Here is a 20,340-nt window from a genome sequence, read left to right on the forward strand (position 1 = left end):
CCACCCGACACACACAACCACCACCCCCGACACACAACCACCACCCCACACACACCACCACCCCCCGACCACCCACCACCCCCCCGACACACACAACCACCACCCCCAGACACACACAACCACCACCCCCCGACACACACAACCACCACCACCACACACACACACACAACACACACCACCCGACACACACAACCACCACCCACCTGACACACACAACCACCACCACCACCACCCCCAGACACACACAGCCACCACCACCACACACACACCACCACACACACACAACCACCACCCCACACACACAACCACCACCTGACACACACAACACCACCCCCAGACACACACAACCACCACCCCCAGACACACACAACCACCACCCCCCGACACACACACACCACCACCCGACACACCACCACCACCCGACACACACAACCACCACCCCTGACACACACACACACACAACCACCACCCCCAGACACACACAACCACCACCCCCAGACACACACACCACCACCCCGACACACAACCACCACCACCCGACACACACACCACCACCCCCCAGACACACACAACCACCACCACCCGACACACACCACCACCCCTGACACACACCCACCACCCCCAGACACACACCACCACCCCCCCGACACACAACCACCACCACCCGACACACAGCCACCACCCCTGACACACACAACCACCACCCCCCCAGACACACACAACCACCACTGACACACACAACCACCACCACCACCACCCAACACACACAACCACCACCACCCGACACACACAACCACCACCCCCAGACACACACAACCACCACCCCCCGACACACACACCACCACCCCGACACACACAACCACCACCCCCCTGACATACACAACCACCACCCCCCAGACACACACAACCACCACCCCAGACACACACAACCACCACCGACACACAACACCACCCTGACACACACAACCACCACCACCCACACACCCACCACCCCTGACATACGCCACCACCCCAGACACACACACAACCACCACCACCGACACACACAACCACCACCCCTGACACACACCACCACCCCCCCGACACACCCACCACCACCACCACACACCCACCACCCCTGACACACACAACCACCACCCCCAGACACACACCCCACCACCCTGACACACACCCCCACCACCACACACACCCACCACCCCTGACACACAACCACCACCCCTGACACACACAACCACCACCACCCGACACACCACCTGACACACACCACCACCCCCAGACACACACAACCACCACCCCGCACACAACCACCACCCCCCCGACACACAAACCACCACCACCCGACACACCACTACACCCGCGACACACACCCACCACCCCCGACCACACAACCACCCCCCGACACACACACCACCACGACACACACAGCACCACCCCCGGACACACACAACCACCCACACACCCACCACCACACACACTACACAACCCACCACCCCCCGCACACAACCACCACCCCCGACACACACAACCACCACCCCGACACACAACCACCACCCCCACACACCACAACCACCACCCCCGACACACACACACCACCCCCCCCCGACACACACAACCACCACCCCCCGACACACACAACCACCACCCCCAGACACACAACCACCACCCCAGACACACACAACCACCACCCCCCGACACACACACCACCACCACCCCCGACACACACACCACCACCACCCCACCACACACACAACCACCACCCCCGACTGACACACCCACCAAACCACCACCCCCCGACACACACACCCACCACCACCCCAGACACACACAACCACCACCACCCCCGACACACACAACCACCACAACCGACACACACCACCACACACACAACCACCACCCCCCAGACACACACAACCACCACCCCTGACCACCCCCGACACACACAACCACCACCCCTGACACACACAACCACCACCCCTGACACACACAACCACCACCCCCGACACACACAACCACCACCCCAGACACACACAACCACCACCCCCAGACACACACAACCACCACCCCCAGACACACATATCACACACACACGCAAAAAAAAAATTATCTCCCCTTAATTAATAACTCCCAAAACAAACACAGGTAAAAAGACTCAGTAATTCTCCACAAAAGATACGAAGATAAAACACACTGTCGCTCGTTTTAATTCCACCCACAACAGAATCCAAACACATGAGTGACCTCGTCTTGGCTTTCATTCATCAAAACTAACACTTAAGCGAAATTAAAAGACACACACAAACACACACACACACAAAACCATCCCACTTAAATCCTCACCCAAAATCCGGACACAAAATGTAAAGAAAAAACCTTTGGTCTTTTGCCTAATAAACACCGCAAAAAGATAGTCCCGTGCACATTTGACATCATAAATGCGGTTCATTATACAGAGTAATTACTGCCTGTTTCTTTTGCCCTTTTTCCTCGAGCATTGAGAAGGACAAAGCACCAGAACCCTTCCATTGTCAGGGGAATAATTCAGCTGGTGGGGGAGAAGGAGGGGAAAGTTTCCCTGTCTGCTTGTCCCGGTATCCCTGTCTTTGTCTGTCTGTCTGTCTGTGTGTGTGTGGGGGGGGGGTGTCTCCCCTATGACGGGAAATTTAATTGTCCAGGGAATTGTTCACATTTAGTTGGGGAAAAAATAATTCTTCAAGTGTGGACTTCATCCTGAGGGTCGTAATTAGACGACTTTTTTTTACCAAGACTTTATTTATTTTTTTTAATTTTTGCGGCTTACATGGGTTTGACTTCTATTTTGTGTAACTTTTTGGTGAGGGAGAGAGGGAGGGAGACAAGAAGGAAATAGGAGGGAAGGTGAAACGAGGAGGGAGGAAGGAAGAGAGGGAGAGAAGGACATAAGGTTGGAGTATAGGAGGGGAGGGAGGAAAGGAGGGAATAAGGAAGGGAGAAAGGTAAGGAGAGATTAATGGAGGGGATGAGAGAGGGGGAAAAGAAGGAAGGAAGTCAGACAAGAAGGAGAGAAGGAAAGACGGAGAACCTACAGCCACGTCAAGATCTCCTACAATAAAGGTGAAAGACAACATAATGGAATAATAAAAGAGAAAAGATGTTGAAGTGCAAGAGAAGGAAGATGAATGACGTGAGATTTGAATAACTAAAGGATGAAGGCTGGGAAGAAAACGACAGAGAAGCTGATGCCTTGGTCGTGTTGTCGTGTGGGGGAGAGAGGATGAGGGATGTTGGTGTGTTCAATATGTGAGTAGGTTGACACAGTAAGCTTGGTGTACAGAGGCCAGGTCGAGAGTTGGTTGATTCAGATCTGGAAGAAACATCACACCAGAACTAAGGGGGTAGAGACAGGCAGGAGCGTGGAGAGCTGACAGATCCTAAAGGAAAACAGTACAGTACCAACCAGCTAGTTCTACAGTAACAGCAGAACAAGAAGCAGGCAGTAGACAGTAAGCAGGTGGATGAGTGTTTAGAGGCAGCGGATCAGTGACTTGACATGGTGATGGTCCTGTGGTCTGTATGTAGCCTTGAATATCTACACAGGAGGAGATGGAGCATCGCCGCCTCACCCCGACCATGAGAACAATGCTCAATCACGAGTCTGATCTGAGATTTGTACAGTGTGGGGAAGTGGACTGGACGTGGAATATTTCCTTGTGCTGGAGAGATAGAGAGAGACTCTAACCCCCTTGGAAGTATTCTTGGCACATGAGTGATCAACTGAGACCACCACGAGAGATCAGAGGAAAAATTCAGTGCATTATGATGGATGAGTTGACTGCTGGACATGCAAAGAGGTGAAACATTGGTGTTGTAGGAGATGAGAGAAGCACGTGCCTTGCTTGACTGAGAGAGACGACGTTCTCGTTATCCTAAGTCAAGATGAAGGCCAGGTCAGAGTTCAGAGAAGGATGAACAGTGTTGAGGCGAGCAGTAAGTGACTGAGAGGAAGTAAACGAACACACGATATTGACAGAGGAGCGAGGCGTGGATTCATCAACAAAAGATTGGATGGTGCTGGTAGTGGATGAAGGGAAATCATTAATTAAAACCAGAGAAAATGAGAGAAGTTACAGAACCTTGAAGGAAACTGAAGGTTACACGTAAGTCATAAGAGGGCGCACCACCAACACTTACAGACAGCGAAATGTTCATTAAGACCCACACGACTCATTACCCCCATACACGAAGGTTGGGTAAGTGTCATAGAGAGACAAGTTACTGTAGCAACAACACTTTCAATCCACTCTTTACTGTAGTTATGAAGGGTGATAATGAAGGCAAATTACACAAATCTTGCATGTGAAATCTTGAGGAGCTAATGACCCTCAATTAGCAAGTCAAGTGAGGAGGTCACTCTGTGGACCTGGCCGAGTTTGTTGATAATCAAGGAGGTGTGAACTATGATCATCTGAAGATCCCCACCCACCCCACCCCGCCCCACCCCGCCCCGCCCCGCCCCGCCAGATTACTCCACCTGGAGATTAACCACGCTAACGCTATCCTAATCTAAACCACTAAATTAGCGTTAGGGTGAAATAATCATCAAGTGAAATAATCTTGGAGGGTAGTGGACGAATTTTCAGGTGATCCTTCAGCTATTGGAGTGTACCTGGAAGAATCTGAAGAGCCACAACACTTCAAGGAACTGAGCTAATGGTAGAGTGCATGAACGTGAGGGATAAGTGTCAGGTAAGTGAGGTAATTATAAATAATATTGGGTTATGAATGGAAAACGATTCCTGGACGCAATGATTCATCTCTATTGAAGATGTTCCAGCATTTACACTCTTTGATACTGGTGAGAGTCAACACACACACACACACACACACATTTGACTTGAATGGCTTGGTGGATAAGAAGGTAATTCAAGCCAGTAATCAAGTCTCCGTGAAAGTGAGCAGCGAAGTCTGTGCTGATTATTCTGGCATTATAAAAAAGAGATGGTGATAGATGAAGGAACTGAGAGAAGTGAGTTAATGAGGACGAGTCTCCAAATCAAAGGCTGACAGGTGTTGATTGACAGTTGTTGACGATGTTGATAATAATAGGCTGAATATGTGCGAGTGTCTGCCATACCGAGATGAGGTGAGGTAAATGGGTTCCTTGTGATGGCCGCTCACTTTTACACCTCTGTATGTAGAGCAGGCGGTTCCACTCCCTACCCGGGGTACATCACTGAGCCGGGGTACACACACACACACACACACACACACACACACACACACACACACACACACACACACACACACATCATTCACCGAAACCACGCCGGAACGCACCCAAGCACAACCATGATATAAGACCATTGTATCTTGCACCCAAAGACGTGATATAAGACTGTCAGGCATGAAAGCATCAAAACACGTAAATTTCAGCGTCGAATAACACGTTCTATCCCATCTCACAAATCGACTCCCTCTGTAAAGGCTGTCAGAGAACATAGATGGGGGGAGGACGGGGTGAGGGGGGGAGGGGGGATAGAAGGAAGGAGTGAGGAAGAAGGAGGGATTGATGGAGAAAGGTGAAGGAGTGGTGGAGAATAAAGAGAAAGGGAGAGGATGAGAGGTTGAGGTGAAGAAGGAAGGTGAAGGAGGATTGAGAGAGAGAGAGAGAGAGAGAGAGAGAGAGAGAGAGAGCTTCGTACGTTTCTCAGGATGAAATAAATAAAAGCTTTAAAAGAACGAAGGATATATATATTACCAACAATATCCTACTTTTCTTTCCCCGCTATTATTTACGCCATAAACGAAGACAAATAATTACCACAAACCTTCCTATTGTTTTCAAGTCATAAATAAGAGAAAATAAAAGAACCACGAACCTACCTCTTTTGTTTTGTTTATCTACATCATTAATGAAGACGAATAATTAGCACCAAGACTCTATTTGTTTTTTCACGTTATTATATACACCATAACAAAAGCAGTGACATTATATTACTTTCCTCACGTCTTCAGGATATATAAACTTTGGGAAATAATATATATATATTGTATTCATGCAAGTAAGTCACTGTAGGTGCGCGTGATCTAGGTATATGCTGATAACCACAAGGAAAGAAGAAAACACGAAGTTCCCAAGCGCTTTCGTGTAATTCACATCTTCAGGGGTGAGTACAGACTGAATTACACGAAAGCGCTTGGGAACTTCGTGTTTTCTTCTTTCCTTGTGGCTATCAGCATATATTGTATTATAAAATAGTTATTATATATTAATAATCAAATTCGCGTCCCCAAAAATATAGTAAAACTGTTTTGAGTTGGTGGGGCAAAAAAAAAAAAGGTAATATATCTATATAATTACCGGCTATTCAAATAATATATAAAATTCATACAGGAACAAAAGCTGACCTCCCTCACCCTAACCCACCCCCTGACCTACCCTGACCCCCACCCCTAGAAAATGTTCCTAAATATATTTCATCTAACTCTGTGTTTAAATTATAATCACTTCAAAATTGTATAATAACGAGACTTAAATAAAACATACATATTAAAATATATTTATTTAATTTTTGTTTTAAATGGTGGCAATAAATAATAATAGTAGTTTAATATGCAGATCCTGGAACTAGTTGATCGAATGAAAGTGAATTATTATTATTATTATTATTATTATTATTATTATTATTATTATTATTATTATTATTATTATATTTTAATTATCAACATTATTAGTTTTACGGGCGAGAGTTTTTCTAAACATTTGTCCTGATAAATCATATATCTTGTTGCTTTTTAAACGATGGGGCTCTCTCTCTCTCTCTCTCTCTCTCTCTCTCTCTCTCTCTCTCTCTCTGAAATAAGGAATCCTTCTCAACTATTCTATTAATTAAAGGTGAAACTCAGGTATCTAATGTTGACACTTTTCCACTCACTTTCTCAGAGTAACATGACAATGATTTCCCAGTTTACGTTCCATGATACAAAAAATTAACATTGATTTATAACAAGGTACAAAGATGAATTACCCTGTGTATATATATTGAGTTTATGTTGAAGCATTCGTTCCAACTCTCCCTAAATGAGTCTTCTCCCCAGAGTGCACCGCCGCCTCGACAAAGCATTAATTATCTGGATATATATTGCTCTATCGACGGCTCCACAAACACTGGTATGGCTCTCAGGTGTTGTGGCTCCTTGTTTTATTTTTGCTTTTCTTGTTGTTCATTAGTTCCAGTATCCTCATTATGTCGCATTTAACTTGTTGTATTAAAACCTAATCTAAGCTAATATAATGTACTGTAACTTTTATCCTAACTTAACCTCACCTAATCTAACCTAACTCGATCATAATATAACCTAACTTAACCCAAACTAACCTAAACTAACCTAAACTAACCTAAACTTAACCTATATTAACCAAACCCAAATTAACCTAAACTAACCTAACCTAACCTAACCTAACCTAACCTAACCTAACCTAACCTAACCTAACCTAACCTAACCAAACCCAACCTAACCTAACCTTGCAGCCCAGTTGATGAAATGTTTCTCTATGTCACTGATAATCATAATAACTCCCCCCTCCCCTCCCTTCCCCCTTCCCTTAAAAAGAAAAACAAATATTCCTCTGTAAAAACACTTTTAAAACATTTCATCAGTAAGAGATATTTTTTGGTTTTATTAAATAGACATCAAAATATTGAACTGATAAATGTCTTTTGTGTTCATTTTTATATATATATATTTTTTTCATTTCATTTACGATTGTTTTTCAATTTTGTAAATTATTTTTTATTTCAGTTCTGTGTTTTTTAATTCCAACTTTATATATCATTTATATTTCTAAATCTAATAAAAAAATAACAATGTGTTTTTTCGGATTTTTTATTTTTACATATAAAACTATTCTCTTTCTTTATCTATTGTATCACATTGTAGGCTAATGTATCAAGCCGTCATCTATTGTATTCTAGTGTATCTTACGGTATTACATTACGTTGCATTGTATTGGGTTTTACTGCCTCGTATCGCAGCGTAATGTATTGCATAACACAATACACGCGGTACGAAGGTCACCTGAACCCCCCTGGTCGAGTCAGAGGAATGCCTTGTTGAATGCAGTATTCTCCCGTCCCCTCTCTCTCCCACCCAACCTGTCGAGAGCGGAATCTGCTGCTCTGCTTCACGGGGAAAAAGAAAGAGAGAGAGAGAGAGAGAAAGATATCACAGCCGTACAGTGCGATACAGAGCGATGCGCGGGTGTAATAGTCTACTTCATCACCAGCTTGCTTGCCTGCGATGGCCAGCCGCCAGTAGAGATGTGCCTGCCTGACTCTCTGTTGGCCTGTCTCTCTCTCCCTTCCTCCCTCCCTCCCTCCCTCCCACCCTGACCTCCTTCTTTCCTCCCTACATGACTTTCTGCCTACTTGCCTGCCTGCCTCCTTGCCTCCTTCCCTCACTCTCCGACAACCTGTTTCCTTCCCTCCCTTCCTTCTCTTCCGTCCCTCCCTTCTTCTTTCCCTCCCTGCCTGCCTTCTTTCATGTCTCCCTACTTGTAGCTTTTTTCCCGCCCCTTTCCTCTTTTCCTAACTCCTTCCCTTCTTCTCTCTTCCATCCCTCACTCCTCTCCTTCTTCTCTCTTCCATTCCTCACTCCTCCCCTTCTTCTCTCTTCCATTCCTCACTCCTCCCCTTCTTCTCTCTTCCATCCCTCACTCCTTCCCTTCTTCTCTCTTCCCTCCCTCACAGCCTGTCTACAATGGCGATGCGTTTGCCCAGCGCAAATTCTCCCGACGAATGAGCTCTCGCCTGACAGCAGGAGCTCCAGTTATTAATAAGAATTCACTCCATCCATCCATCAATCTGTCTATCTATTTATCTCTCCATTTTTATATCTATCTATCTGTCAATCTATCTGTCTATCTGTCTACCTAACTGTCTGCCTTATCATTTTTCGTAATTCGTCTCACTGAAGATAATATCCCGGTGTGTTTACGAATGAAGTTAACAGGAAAAGTCTTAATAAAAGAAACAAGAGAGAACAATGACGCCTTGAGGGTAAATGATATTATTTCTCTGTATACTTGACGTGAGATTGAGGTATATATTGACGATATTATTTGGATTATATCTTTCTTCGTGTGTGTGTGTGTATGTGTGTGTATGTTTGTGTTTGTGTGTGTGTGTGTGTGTATGTATGTTTCTGTGTGTAATATACGCATGGATGTTTGCCAGCGAGACAAAAGGTCATATAATAAAGGGTCACTTGATTCTCTGCATATAACGCTGTTAAGATCCGCCGCTGTTCCATTTACTGTGATGAATTTGGGACACACTCGGAGGTGCAGCTTACAGGCAACAGATGGTGCTCATAAACCGTAACGGGTGGACGGTGATTGTGTGTGTGTGTGTGTGTGTGTGTGTGTGTGTGTGTGTGTGTAAGCTTACATATGCGCGTCCATGAAATGAACCTAAGCAAATCCGTAAAGAAAATTGAAAATCGCTGTAATATGCAAATACATTGTCCGGCGGCGGTGAAAAAAATAAATCTTAGGAACCCCAACTTACGAACCCCAAGTTAGGAACCCCCACTTACGAACCCCAAGTTAGGTACCCCAACTTACGAACCCCAAGTTAGGAACCCCAACTTACGAACCCCAAGTTAGGAACCCCAACTTACGAACCCCAAGTTAGGAACCCCCACTTACGAACCCCAAGTTAGGAGCCCCAACTTACGAACCCCAAGTTAGGTACCCCAACTTACGAACCCCAAGTTAGGAACCCCAACTTACGAACCCCAAGTTAGGAACCCCCACTTACGAACCCCAAGTTAGGTACCCCAACTTACGAACCCCAAGTTAGGAACCCCAACTTACGAACCCCAAGTTAGGAACCCCAACTTACGAACCCCAAGTTAGGAACCCCCACTTACGAACCCCAAGTTAGGAGCCCCAACTTACGAACCCCAAGTTAGGTACCCCAACTTACGAACCCTACATAGGAACCTAATTTGAAACTAGATCACCAAAAATTCGTACTTTAATATCCCTCCTTTATCCAACATAACAAACCTGTAAACATCACTTATTACACCTAGAGTCTCAGAGCATTTTCGGGGCCATTTTGTGTAACATTGTATAGTCTTGTTTTTAGCGTTTTACTATAATTCCTGGATGGATGCGTCAGTTTTTTTATTTATTTTTTATTTTTTTTTTAGGTTTTATTTGTGTATAAATAATGTATAGGAAATATTATCTGTGGTTGTATGTATGTATGTATGTATGTATGTATGTATGTATGTATGTATGTATGTATGTATGTATGAATGTATGTACAGGTAGGTATGTATGTATGTATGTATGTATGTCTGTGTCAACCTTTTTCGGCAAACGTTCTCTCTCTCTCTCTCTCTCTCTCTCTCTCTCTCCCCGCCAGCATCGGTCATTCCCGACAAGACTTCAGGGGGGCTGAATCGTTAATCGCTGCTCTCTTCCCTCCTTCTCGCCCTTCCTTCCTTTTTCTCCCTCCTCCTGTCACTACTACCGACGCACCACCACCAATATATATGCAAAGCTGGTCAAGGCAAGGATCATATGTCTTGTAATGTGTCAATTCCTCGCTACCCGGTACTTTTCAACCTCACATTCGACAAGGAAAATTAGCGAGAGAGAGAGAGAGAGAGAGAGAGAGAGAGAGAGAGAGAGAGAGAGAGAGAGAGAGAGAGAGAGAGAGAGAGGAGAGAGAGAGAGAGGAATGGAGTGGAGGAGATTAATATGCGACCGAGTAGTATGAAATGTAATAAATAGAGAGAATTTAAGAGAGAAAGAATGTGTGTGTGGGAGAGAGGGAGAGAGAGAGAGAGAGAGAGAGAGAGGGGGGAGAGAGAGAGAGAGAGAGAGAGAGAGAGAGAGAGAGAGAGAGAGAGAGAGAGAGAGAGAGAGAGAGAGAGAGAGAGAGAGAGAGAGCTATCTTAATTAGTAATTTGGAAGGAAAACAGATAAACAGATAGTCAAAAAGAGAAAGTGACAGACAGGCTATAGAAGACAAGTCATGCAATGAAAAACAAAGACAGATAAAGAAAGAAGGACACACACACACACACACAAGACACACACACGCAACACTCTCTCTCTCTCTCTCTCTCTCTCTCTCTCTCTCTCTCCGATAACCTCACCCACCCCTTCCAAGCCAACAAACAAGTACTGGTTGGTACAGGTTCTTGCTGGATTTAGCCATATTTGCATACGAGAACCTGACGACTATGCAGTGGCCTCATCTGTAAGGTTCTGTAAGGTTCTCCCGGTGGGGCTCTACAGCACAGAACAGAACCCTCCTAGCTCTTGCCTCCTCCGTGAAAACCTGAAACTGTGTCTTAACTAATCTATTTAAGTCACGTCACAAAGATGGATTCTCAAAGGTTCTTACGTCAAGCCACTTCCCCCCACCCTCCCTCCCTCCCTCCCTCTAAACTTGACTGCAGCGTTTAATTGATTCACTAAACTTACGTCATAAAGATAGTCTCTCAAAGGTTCGAAAGATAAGATAATTTTCTTTTCACTCTCAACTGCATACACGCAGGTAAAATAATGTATCTAATTAGCGCACTTTACCTGACGTAGCCACATAGATTGATTCTCGAAAGGTGATAATTTTTCTTTTATACGAGACAAAACAACAGGATAAGGTAGAGTCCATTAGTGATTTCGAGTCCATTAACACTAAACATCTTGAGATATAAGTTAAGTCATTCAGTTATATATACAATTTATTACAATGAGTTACAGAAGCGGCTCTTAACCTGAGGAATGCCAAAGCTCAGGTAAAATAGTCAACATAACCCTGATTCAGAATCCAATTAAATAAACGCAGGTATGTACACAGGATGGTAACTAAAGCTGTGTTGTTTGAATAATTACTACGTGTTGATGGGTTATAATGTGTAATGTCCTAAATGAGCGATACATTTTAACATAGGCTGAATACCTCCGTCTATTTACTGTGGGTTGGGTGTTCCCTGGGGGCTATGTGAGACGTTTAAAGTACGATTTTTACTCTTTCTGGTGACCTCATCATCCTCATCATCATCATCATCATCATCAACTATCAGAAAATGTCATGTTTTAATTTTTTTCTTATATTTCTGTTCTTTTCATATTTTTATTTTTATTTTCAGCCATTTCTATGTCAATTCTTATTATATTTTTTACCGTGGAAATAACTGAAGTACTCTGGATTTTCTTCTATAGCTGTAGTAGAAGAGAAATATTCTATACCAAACATTGTCAACAAACATTACGAGATACTGTGCCTTTTTCTTCCAAACATTTTTCTTGTAACATTTCACAAGCTGAGTGTGTAGAGTGACATGCGGTGTGTTCCCTCTGAGGTCTACCAAGGGCTGGAATGCCTGTGTGGAAGAAGCAATGCCACATCCTTCCCATTTGAAATTGGCTTGTGGGTTCGCATCCATCCATAATCGAGGTTGTAAAAATATTGCTTTCAATCATATATACATACATACATACATACATACAGACACAGACACAGACACACACATACATATATCTACATACATACATACATTCAGTCTTTCTTGCTGTTTTTGTTTGTTGTTCGAAAATGTTTACGGAGAAGCTGTCCAAAACGTTGCCATTGATTACGACCTTGTGAAAATATTTTATTCTCTCACAAACACGAGGGTTTTTCTTCTCTTTGTTTGTTTACCCCGAAAAATATTTTATTCTTTGGGGATCAGGGGTCGCCATGGGTTGAAGGTTAGTCTCAGGGGTCGCCATGGGTTGAAGGTTAGTCTCAGGGTTGCCATGGGTTGAGGGTTAGTCTCAGGGGTCGCCATGGGTTGAAGGTTAGTCTCAGGGGTCGCCATGGGTTGAGTTAGTCTCAGGGTCGCCATGGGTTGAAGGTTAGTCTCAGGGGTCGCCATGGGTTGAAGGTTAGTCTCAGGGGTCGCCATGGGTTGAAGGTTAGTCTCAGAGGGTCGCCATGGGTTGAAGGTTAGTCTCAGGGGTCGCCATGGGTTGAAGGTTAGTCTCAGGGGTCGCCATGGGTTGAAGGTTAGTCTCAGGGGTCGCCATGGGTTGAAGGTTAGTCTCAGGGTCGCCATGGGTTGAAAGTTAGTCTCAGGGGTCGCCATGGGTTGAAGGTTAGTCTCAAGGGACGCCATGGGTTGAAGGTTAGTCTCAGGGGTCGCCATGGGTTGAAAGGTTAGTCTCAGGGGTCGCCATGGGTTGAAGGTTAGTCTCAGGGGTCGCCATGGGTTGAAGGTTAGTCTTAGGGGTCGCCATGGGTTGAAGGTTAGTCTCAGGGGTCGCCATGGGTTGAAGGTTAGTCTCAAGGGACGCCATGGGTTGAAGGTTAGTCTCAGGGGACGCCATGGGTTGAAGAATAATCGGGGGGGGGGCACAACTCCGCAAAAAGTTATTAGCCGCTGAGTTAAGGGATAAATTTAACTTATGGCCCATTGTAAATTCATATTTGGGAAGCAGCATAAGTGAACCAATTAGATAAGTTCCCAGATCACCATTTAAGATAAAATATTGATCTTAAGACCCTGTGACGCAGTTTATAGTGAGGAAGTTTGATACATCCTGAGGTAAAAGACTAAGTGAAAAAAAAAATAACCTTACGACTCTTTGAAAATCCATCTTTGTGTTGTAGTTTGAATAAGATAAAATCCCTCCTCATATCATCAGTTGGAGGAAAATGTTGCTCTTAGGAACTTCTTGAGAATCGATCTTTATGACGTAGTTTTAAGTGAATCGGTTAGATACGTTGTCAAGTTAGAGGTTATGGTTTGTATCGTAATATCCTTTGAGAACCCGGATGGAAAGTCGTACCTTGGTGCTCCCTCAGTAGTGTTCAAGACCAACGCGGTTTTAGGCTCGGGAGAGAAAGAGAAAATAAAAAAAACAAATTGCAGAAAGAGAAAAATACGGGAGAGAGAGAGAGAAAATGAGAGTAAAAGAGAGAGAGAGAGAAGTAAGATAGAGTAACAGTTAGGGTAAAAGATAGAGAAAAAATAGTAAGAGAAAGAGAGAAAGAGTGTGAGAGAGAAAGAGTAAAAGAGAGAGCAGGAAGAGAGGCTTAAAAATACATTTAAAGAAAAATTAGAGAGAATAATCATAAAATACAACTAAAACAAATTATACAAAGACAAATAGAACGAAATAGAAATAAAATAAGAAAAATTAAAATAAATCTCGAAAAAAACCCCACAATAAAACAGAGTAAATAAGAGACAGAGATAAACAAGCAATAAAAACAAAACAGGAGAAAGAGAAAAAGAAGAAAAGCAAATTAAAGAGAAGAAAAAAAGGAGAAACACTAAACTTGAATAATATAGAAGGGACCAAAAGGGGAAAATGATAAATAAATAGAAATAATAAAGATAATAATGAAGAAGAAAACGAATAAAGGAATAGAACACCAGAAGATAAAATAAAGCAAAAGATAAACAGAAAATTACAAACAAAATAGAAAACAAAAACAAGATTAAAAAAATAAAAAATAAAAGAAAATAAACAAAAAACAAACAGGAAAAACAGATAAATTAATGTAAACAAAACAAAAACACTAGAGGGTAAAAAAACGATAATTAAAACATAAGAAAACCAAGAAAAATTAAAGAAGAAAAACAGACAAACAAACAGAATAGGAAATAAACAGAAGACAAAGACAACGGAAAACAGAGAAAGGCCGAACAGGCAAGTAAAAATAAAAATAACAGAATGTAAAGAAAGAAATGGTAAAGCGAATCGGTGATAAAACATGAATGGGAGACGAAGGAAAAGAGCAAAACACATAAAGATAGAAGTTGAGTAGATAAGGGAAGGAAAAACAGAGAGAAGGAGACTCACAAACACTCACAAACACTCATAAACACTCAGACACACACATATACTCACAAACTCTCACAGACATTCATAAAACTCACAAACATTAACAGACACTCACAGGCATTCACAAACATTAACAGACACTCACAGACATTCACAGACACTCACAAACACTCACAAGCTCTCACAGACACTCAGAGACACTCACAGCCATTCAGACACTCACAAACACTCACAAACACTAATGAAAACTCACAAACATTCACAGACACTCACAAAATGCTCGCAGACTCTCATAGACACTAAAAAAAGACACCCACAAACATTCAGACACTTAGATACACTCATAAACACTCACATACACTTACAGACATTCACTCACTGACATTCATACACATTCATAAAACTTAAAGATACTCACAAATTTTTAGTCACTCACAGCCACTCATGGACACTCAAAAATACTCGCAGACACTCATGAAAACTCACAAATACTCACAAACGTTTACAGACGCTCACAAACACTCACGGACACTCAAAGGCACTCAGATAGACTCACAAGCAACCATGTATAGACTCACAGAGAGACTGGCAGATACTCACAAATACTCAAAATGACAGATAGACTCAAAAGTAGACACAGACAGCGACACATACAGACATACTCACAAACATGCAGCCTGAAATATACAAACATAGACAGGCTCATAGAAAGACTCACAGACAAACGCACAAACACTCACAGACAAACGCACAAAACCAGCCGACCCAGAAAAGGTTACGAGTGGATCATAATGTTTACGTCTCGCCTGGCCTGGGCTGTTGACCTGACCACCCATCCCCTCCCCACTAACACGTTCTGGAGAGAGAGAGAGAGAGAGAGAGAGAGAGAGAGGTTACATTGTTTGTGAGTCTATATTTATTTGTTTGTATACTTAATTACGTCGAATGATGAATTACATACAGACCATTAAAATATATTATATACCATTTGTTAATTAGTGGAGGTAACACTATACATGTGACGTCATTTCCTGCCTGCAGCGTCCGCCATGTTTGTTTACTCATCTTCGCTTCCGTTATTCATATCGGCATTTCGATTACACAGATATTATAGATCGTTATAGTTTATGGCATTTTTTTCCAACAAGGTCGTTTTAGTATTCGAAATTAACATAATATAACCCATGGGTGTTTTATAATTATTTGGCTGTTTTAAGGAGTTACGAGGTCGATAGTAATATACCCACTCGCAAGTGTTTCCCGTTCCTGTGATATGCAGGACACAAAATGAGCCCCCGATTTGCATAATAACATGAAGATCTTATAAAAGTTTAATTAACTAGTGTAATGAGTCAGATAATGTGGTCCTAACCCACTTCATGGCTACATTTTTATATTACAAAAAAAAAGAGTTAAGTAGCAGCGTTAAAATTAAAAATATTTCATTGACGTTCCAATAATTTACCCGAGTAAACTGCTGCATAATACTGAATTTGCAATATTTTACGTGAGACGCCCGGTAATAACTTCCATTTTAGTGGTCATAATGAACCGGGTGATAATTCAGCCATTATTAGTGATATTAAAGAATGCGAAGAAGCTCATATCTGATGTGTGAAGGAGGGTTGTGTTTGTTGTGGGTAACGGAGGGGTTCTGTAGGGTGAGGATTGATTACCTATGTAGTTTGACGAGACAAAGGTTTAAGTCTCTCTCTCTCTCTCTCTCTCTCTCTCTCTCTCTCTCTCTCTCTAACAATAACATATACTTTTTCTGTTAAAAGCAAAATTACATTCAAGATTTCAACTATTTTTTTTTCTTTTTCGCAGGAGGAATGAGGAGACCTTGGCTGCTGTTCGTAGGATGTGTCCCAGTCATCCTCAGCTTCCTAGGTACGTATGACTTCCTCCAACCCAGCCAATCACCATCCTGCTGTGACCTGAGCTTCAATCATCATCCAATCCTGATAGTAGATTCACCTCTCATCTAATCCTGACAATATTTTCACTCATCCCTTCACCCAATCCTGAAAATAACTTTACTCATCCGTTCACCCAATCGTCAAAGCAACTTCACTCATCCTAATCGTTGCATATAGAAAGCCATTTTACCCACACGGACAAGAACTCGAGCCATTCAACTGTGAACACAATTTAACCCATCCAAAAGAATCGTTAACCTGGGAGCAATAATTTCTGACACACACACATAAATCCTTCATTTCTGACAGCAGTTTCAGTCATCACATTCACTGTATTCTGACAACATCTCAACTGACTGAAACTACAAATTATTCCCCTTACAAGAGGTTCACCATTTGATATTATTCTGACACACGTATTTCTAACAGGTACTGTATTCTGACAGGTATTGTAGACTAACATGAGTTTTCCACGAGTCAGCTAATAAATGTATGTGTTTTACATCTGTATTCTAATCTATAAATGATGCGGGCAGACAGGGAGGTAGTCAAGGGTTACAACCATGAATATTACTGTGTTGTGTGGTAGGGATTGGTTGTTGGTGATGGTCAATGGTGGTGTTTGGTTGCTAGTGGTGGTGTGTGGTTGTTGTTGGTGGTGTGTGGTAGTATCTGGTTGCTGGTGGTGGTGATGTGTAGTGGTGTGCGGTGGTTTGTAGTTGTGTGTGCTGATGGTGTTTGGTTTTTGGTGTGTGGTGGTGTTTGATAGTGGATATAATGCATGGATCTCTCTCTCTCTCTCTCTCTCTCTCTCTCTCTCTCTCTCGTTAGTTCTGAATGAGTGGATAGCGACGAACACTGGCGATAAATAATGCCTTGACCATAAATATCGGGAGAAAAATTACGACTGTTACCTCGGGAGTAAAGGAGATAAAAAAGAGAGAGAGAGAGAGAGAGGGAGAGAGATACACGGGGACAGAAAAGAGATAAAGAGATAGCTAAATTGACAAATAAACGGAGAGAAAGAGATAGAACAAGAGAATAGGAGAAAGTACAAATCAGACAGGTAAAGAAAGGGAGACGAAAAAAGAGAAAGAGAGAGAGAGAGAGAGAGAGAGAGAGAGAGAGAGAGAGAGAGAGAGAGAGAGAGAGAAACAATGTCCTACACCATAAATATTGTAAAAATGATATGTGGGAGCATGTGGGCAAGATAGGACAAAGGAGTCGGGTTTCATCTTGTTGAATACAGAGTAGCCAAAAAGCTTTTCCCTCGAGTTCTCACAACACGCTAGTTATCCCTCTCAAAATAAAACAAACCCCCAAAAAAAAAAACCCTGAAAATCCTTGACGACAAACAAAAAACGGAGACAGTTGATGGAGGATAATCCGACTTCACTCTTAAGATAGGCGTTTTTATAAAGTATCCGGATTTTTAGAATATATCTGGATTATGTAGGAAAGAAGAAAGTCGACAGCTTGTTTATATTAAAAAAAATGTGAAGTGGAAGGGAGAGCCGTGGGGGAAGGAGGTGTTGCTGTTGTGTTGGGGGATAAAAGAAGTGTATAAGGAGAATGAAAGATAGTGTGGAGTAAATACGTAGAAGTATAAAGATAGGAGAGGGGAGAGAAAGAAAGACAATGCAAGAATAAGAGATAATGTAAAAAGACCAAGACGTTTATATTTACGGTTGGTGTGTTGTGTATCATGTGTGTTTTGTGTGTTTTGTGTCATGTGTGTTTCTGTGTGTTTTGTGTCATGTGTTTCTTGTGTGTTTTGTATCATGTGTGTTTCTGTGTGTTTTTGTGTCATGTGTGTTTCTGTGTGTTTTGTGTCATGTGTGTTTCTGTGTGTTATGTATCATGTGTGTTTCTGTGTGTTTTGTGTCATGTGTTTTTCTGTGTGTTTTGTGTCATGTGTGTTTCTGTGTGTTTTGTGTCATGTGTGTTTCTGTGTGTTTTGTATCATGTGTGTTTCTGTGTTTTTTGTCATGTGTGTTTCTGTAGGTTTTGCGTCATGTGTGTTTCTGTGTGTTTTGTGTCATGTGTGTTTCTGTGTGTTTTGTGTCATGTGTGTGTTTCTGTGCGTTATGTATCATGTGCGTTTCTGTGTGTTATGTATCATGTGCGTTTCTGTGTGTTATGTATCATGTGCGTTTCTGTGCGTTATGTATCATGTGTGTATGTGTGTTTTGTATCCTATGTGTTGTGTGCTTGATGTGTTACTCGAGTATTTGTCTTGTATACTAAACATCTGTGTTGGGTTTCAAATGTTTCGTTTTGTACCGAGTGTTTTTTTTTCGTTGTGTTTTATTAAGTTCTTGTTGTGCCGAGTGTATGTCTGTGTGCTGTTTGTGTTGTTTACTACAGGTGTATTTTTGTGTACTACAGATGTGGTTAAGAGTAAATTGTATGTTTTCAGGTGTGGTTGAAGCTAAATGTTGTGTATTACAGGTGTGGTTGAGGGTAAGTATTGTGCATTACAGGTGTGGTTGAGGTTAAGTGATTTTTATTACAGGTGTGGTTGAGGCTAAGTATTGTGCATTACAGGTGTGGTTGAGGCTAAGTGTTGTGTATTACAGGTGTGGTTGAGGCTAAGTATTGTGCATTACAGGTGTGGTTGAGCCTAAGTGTTGGGTAATTACAGGTGTGGTGGAAGCTGAAAACTGTATACTGAACGAACTTTTTTACGTATAATACATCAGGTGTAGTTCAGGCTTAATACTGTGTACTGAAGAACAATTTTCTTTTACCTGTATATAACTCAGGTGTATCTCTTTGTGTTATTTCAGGTGTGGTGGAGGCTGAGACACTACCTACCCTCACCCTCCACCCGTTCACCTACTTCACCTTACCACCTCCCCCTGCCTCCACACCCCTCCCCTCCTCCACACCAACCTATCCCATCATCCCTGAAACTAATAGTTCCTCCTCCCCAATCCTCATTTTCCCCATCTCCTCCTCCTCCTCCTCCTCCTCTTCCTCTTCGTCTTCCTCATCCTCCTCCGTGTCTCCTAGAGGATCCCCAGAGCCTTTGGAGGACGGGCAAGATGAGAAGGAAGGAAAGCAGGAAGAGGAGGAAGGGGAAGAAGGGGAAGAAGCCAAGGGGGAGGTGAGGGAGCCTTACTTCGCCAACCCCAACACCTCTGTCAGCGTCCACCTGGGGAGTAAGGCCACTCTAGACTGCACCGTCCATGACCCAGCAAACCATTCGGTGAGTAGATGAGTTTCGGGGTACGAGTGTTGGGGCACGAGTGTTGGGGCACGAGTGTTGGGGCACGAGTGTTGGGGCACTTGAGTGCTGGGGGGCACGAGTGCTGGGGCACGAGGTTGGGGTACTTGCTGGGGTACGAGTGTTGGGGGCACGCGTTGGGGCATGAGGCAGCAATGAGTGTTAAAATGAGTGTTGGGGCACGAGTGTTGGGGCACGAGGTTGGGGGCACGAGTGCTGGGGGATATAAAGATGGGAAGGAAGGGGTGCAGGAGAGGGAAGGAGGGGAAGGAGAGCAGAATTGGGAGGGGGAAAAGGCTGAGGGGGTAGGGTTGGAGTGGGGGAGGGGTGTAGGGGATGTGAGGGAGGAGAAGGAGGAG

General features: G+C 43.2%; 1 protein-coding gene across 1 annotated transcript in view; it reads left to right on the forward strand.

Annotated features, from left to right (window-relative positions):
* LOC121857816 overlaps positions 1–20,340 on the forward strand; it is a 74,053-nt gene that overhangs the window by 26,863 nt on the left and 26,850 nt on the right. Inside the window, exons 2-3 of the mRNA XM_042354069.1 lie at positions 16,661–16,723; positions 19,542–19,963. Coding sequence (XP_042210003.1) covers positions 16,661–16,723; positions 19,542–19,963 — 485 coding nt within the window. The remainder of the gene's footprint in view (positions 1–16,660; positions 16,724–19,541; positions 19,964–20,340) is intronic.

The sequence above is a fragment of the Homarus americanus genome, unplaced genomic scaffold (assembly GCF_018991925.1).
Source record: "Homarus americanus isolate GMGI-L3 unplaced genomic scaffold, GMGI_Hamer_2.0 scaffold13846, whole genome shotgun sequence".
Lineage (NCBI taxonomy): Eukaryota > Metazoa > Arthropoda > Malacostraca > Decapoda > Nephropidae > Homarus > Homarus americanus.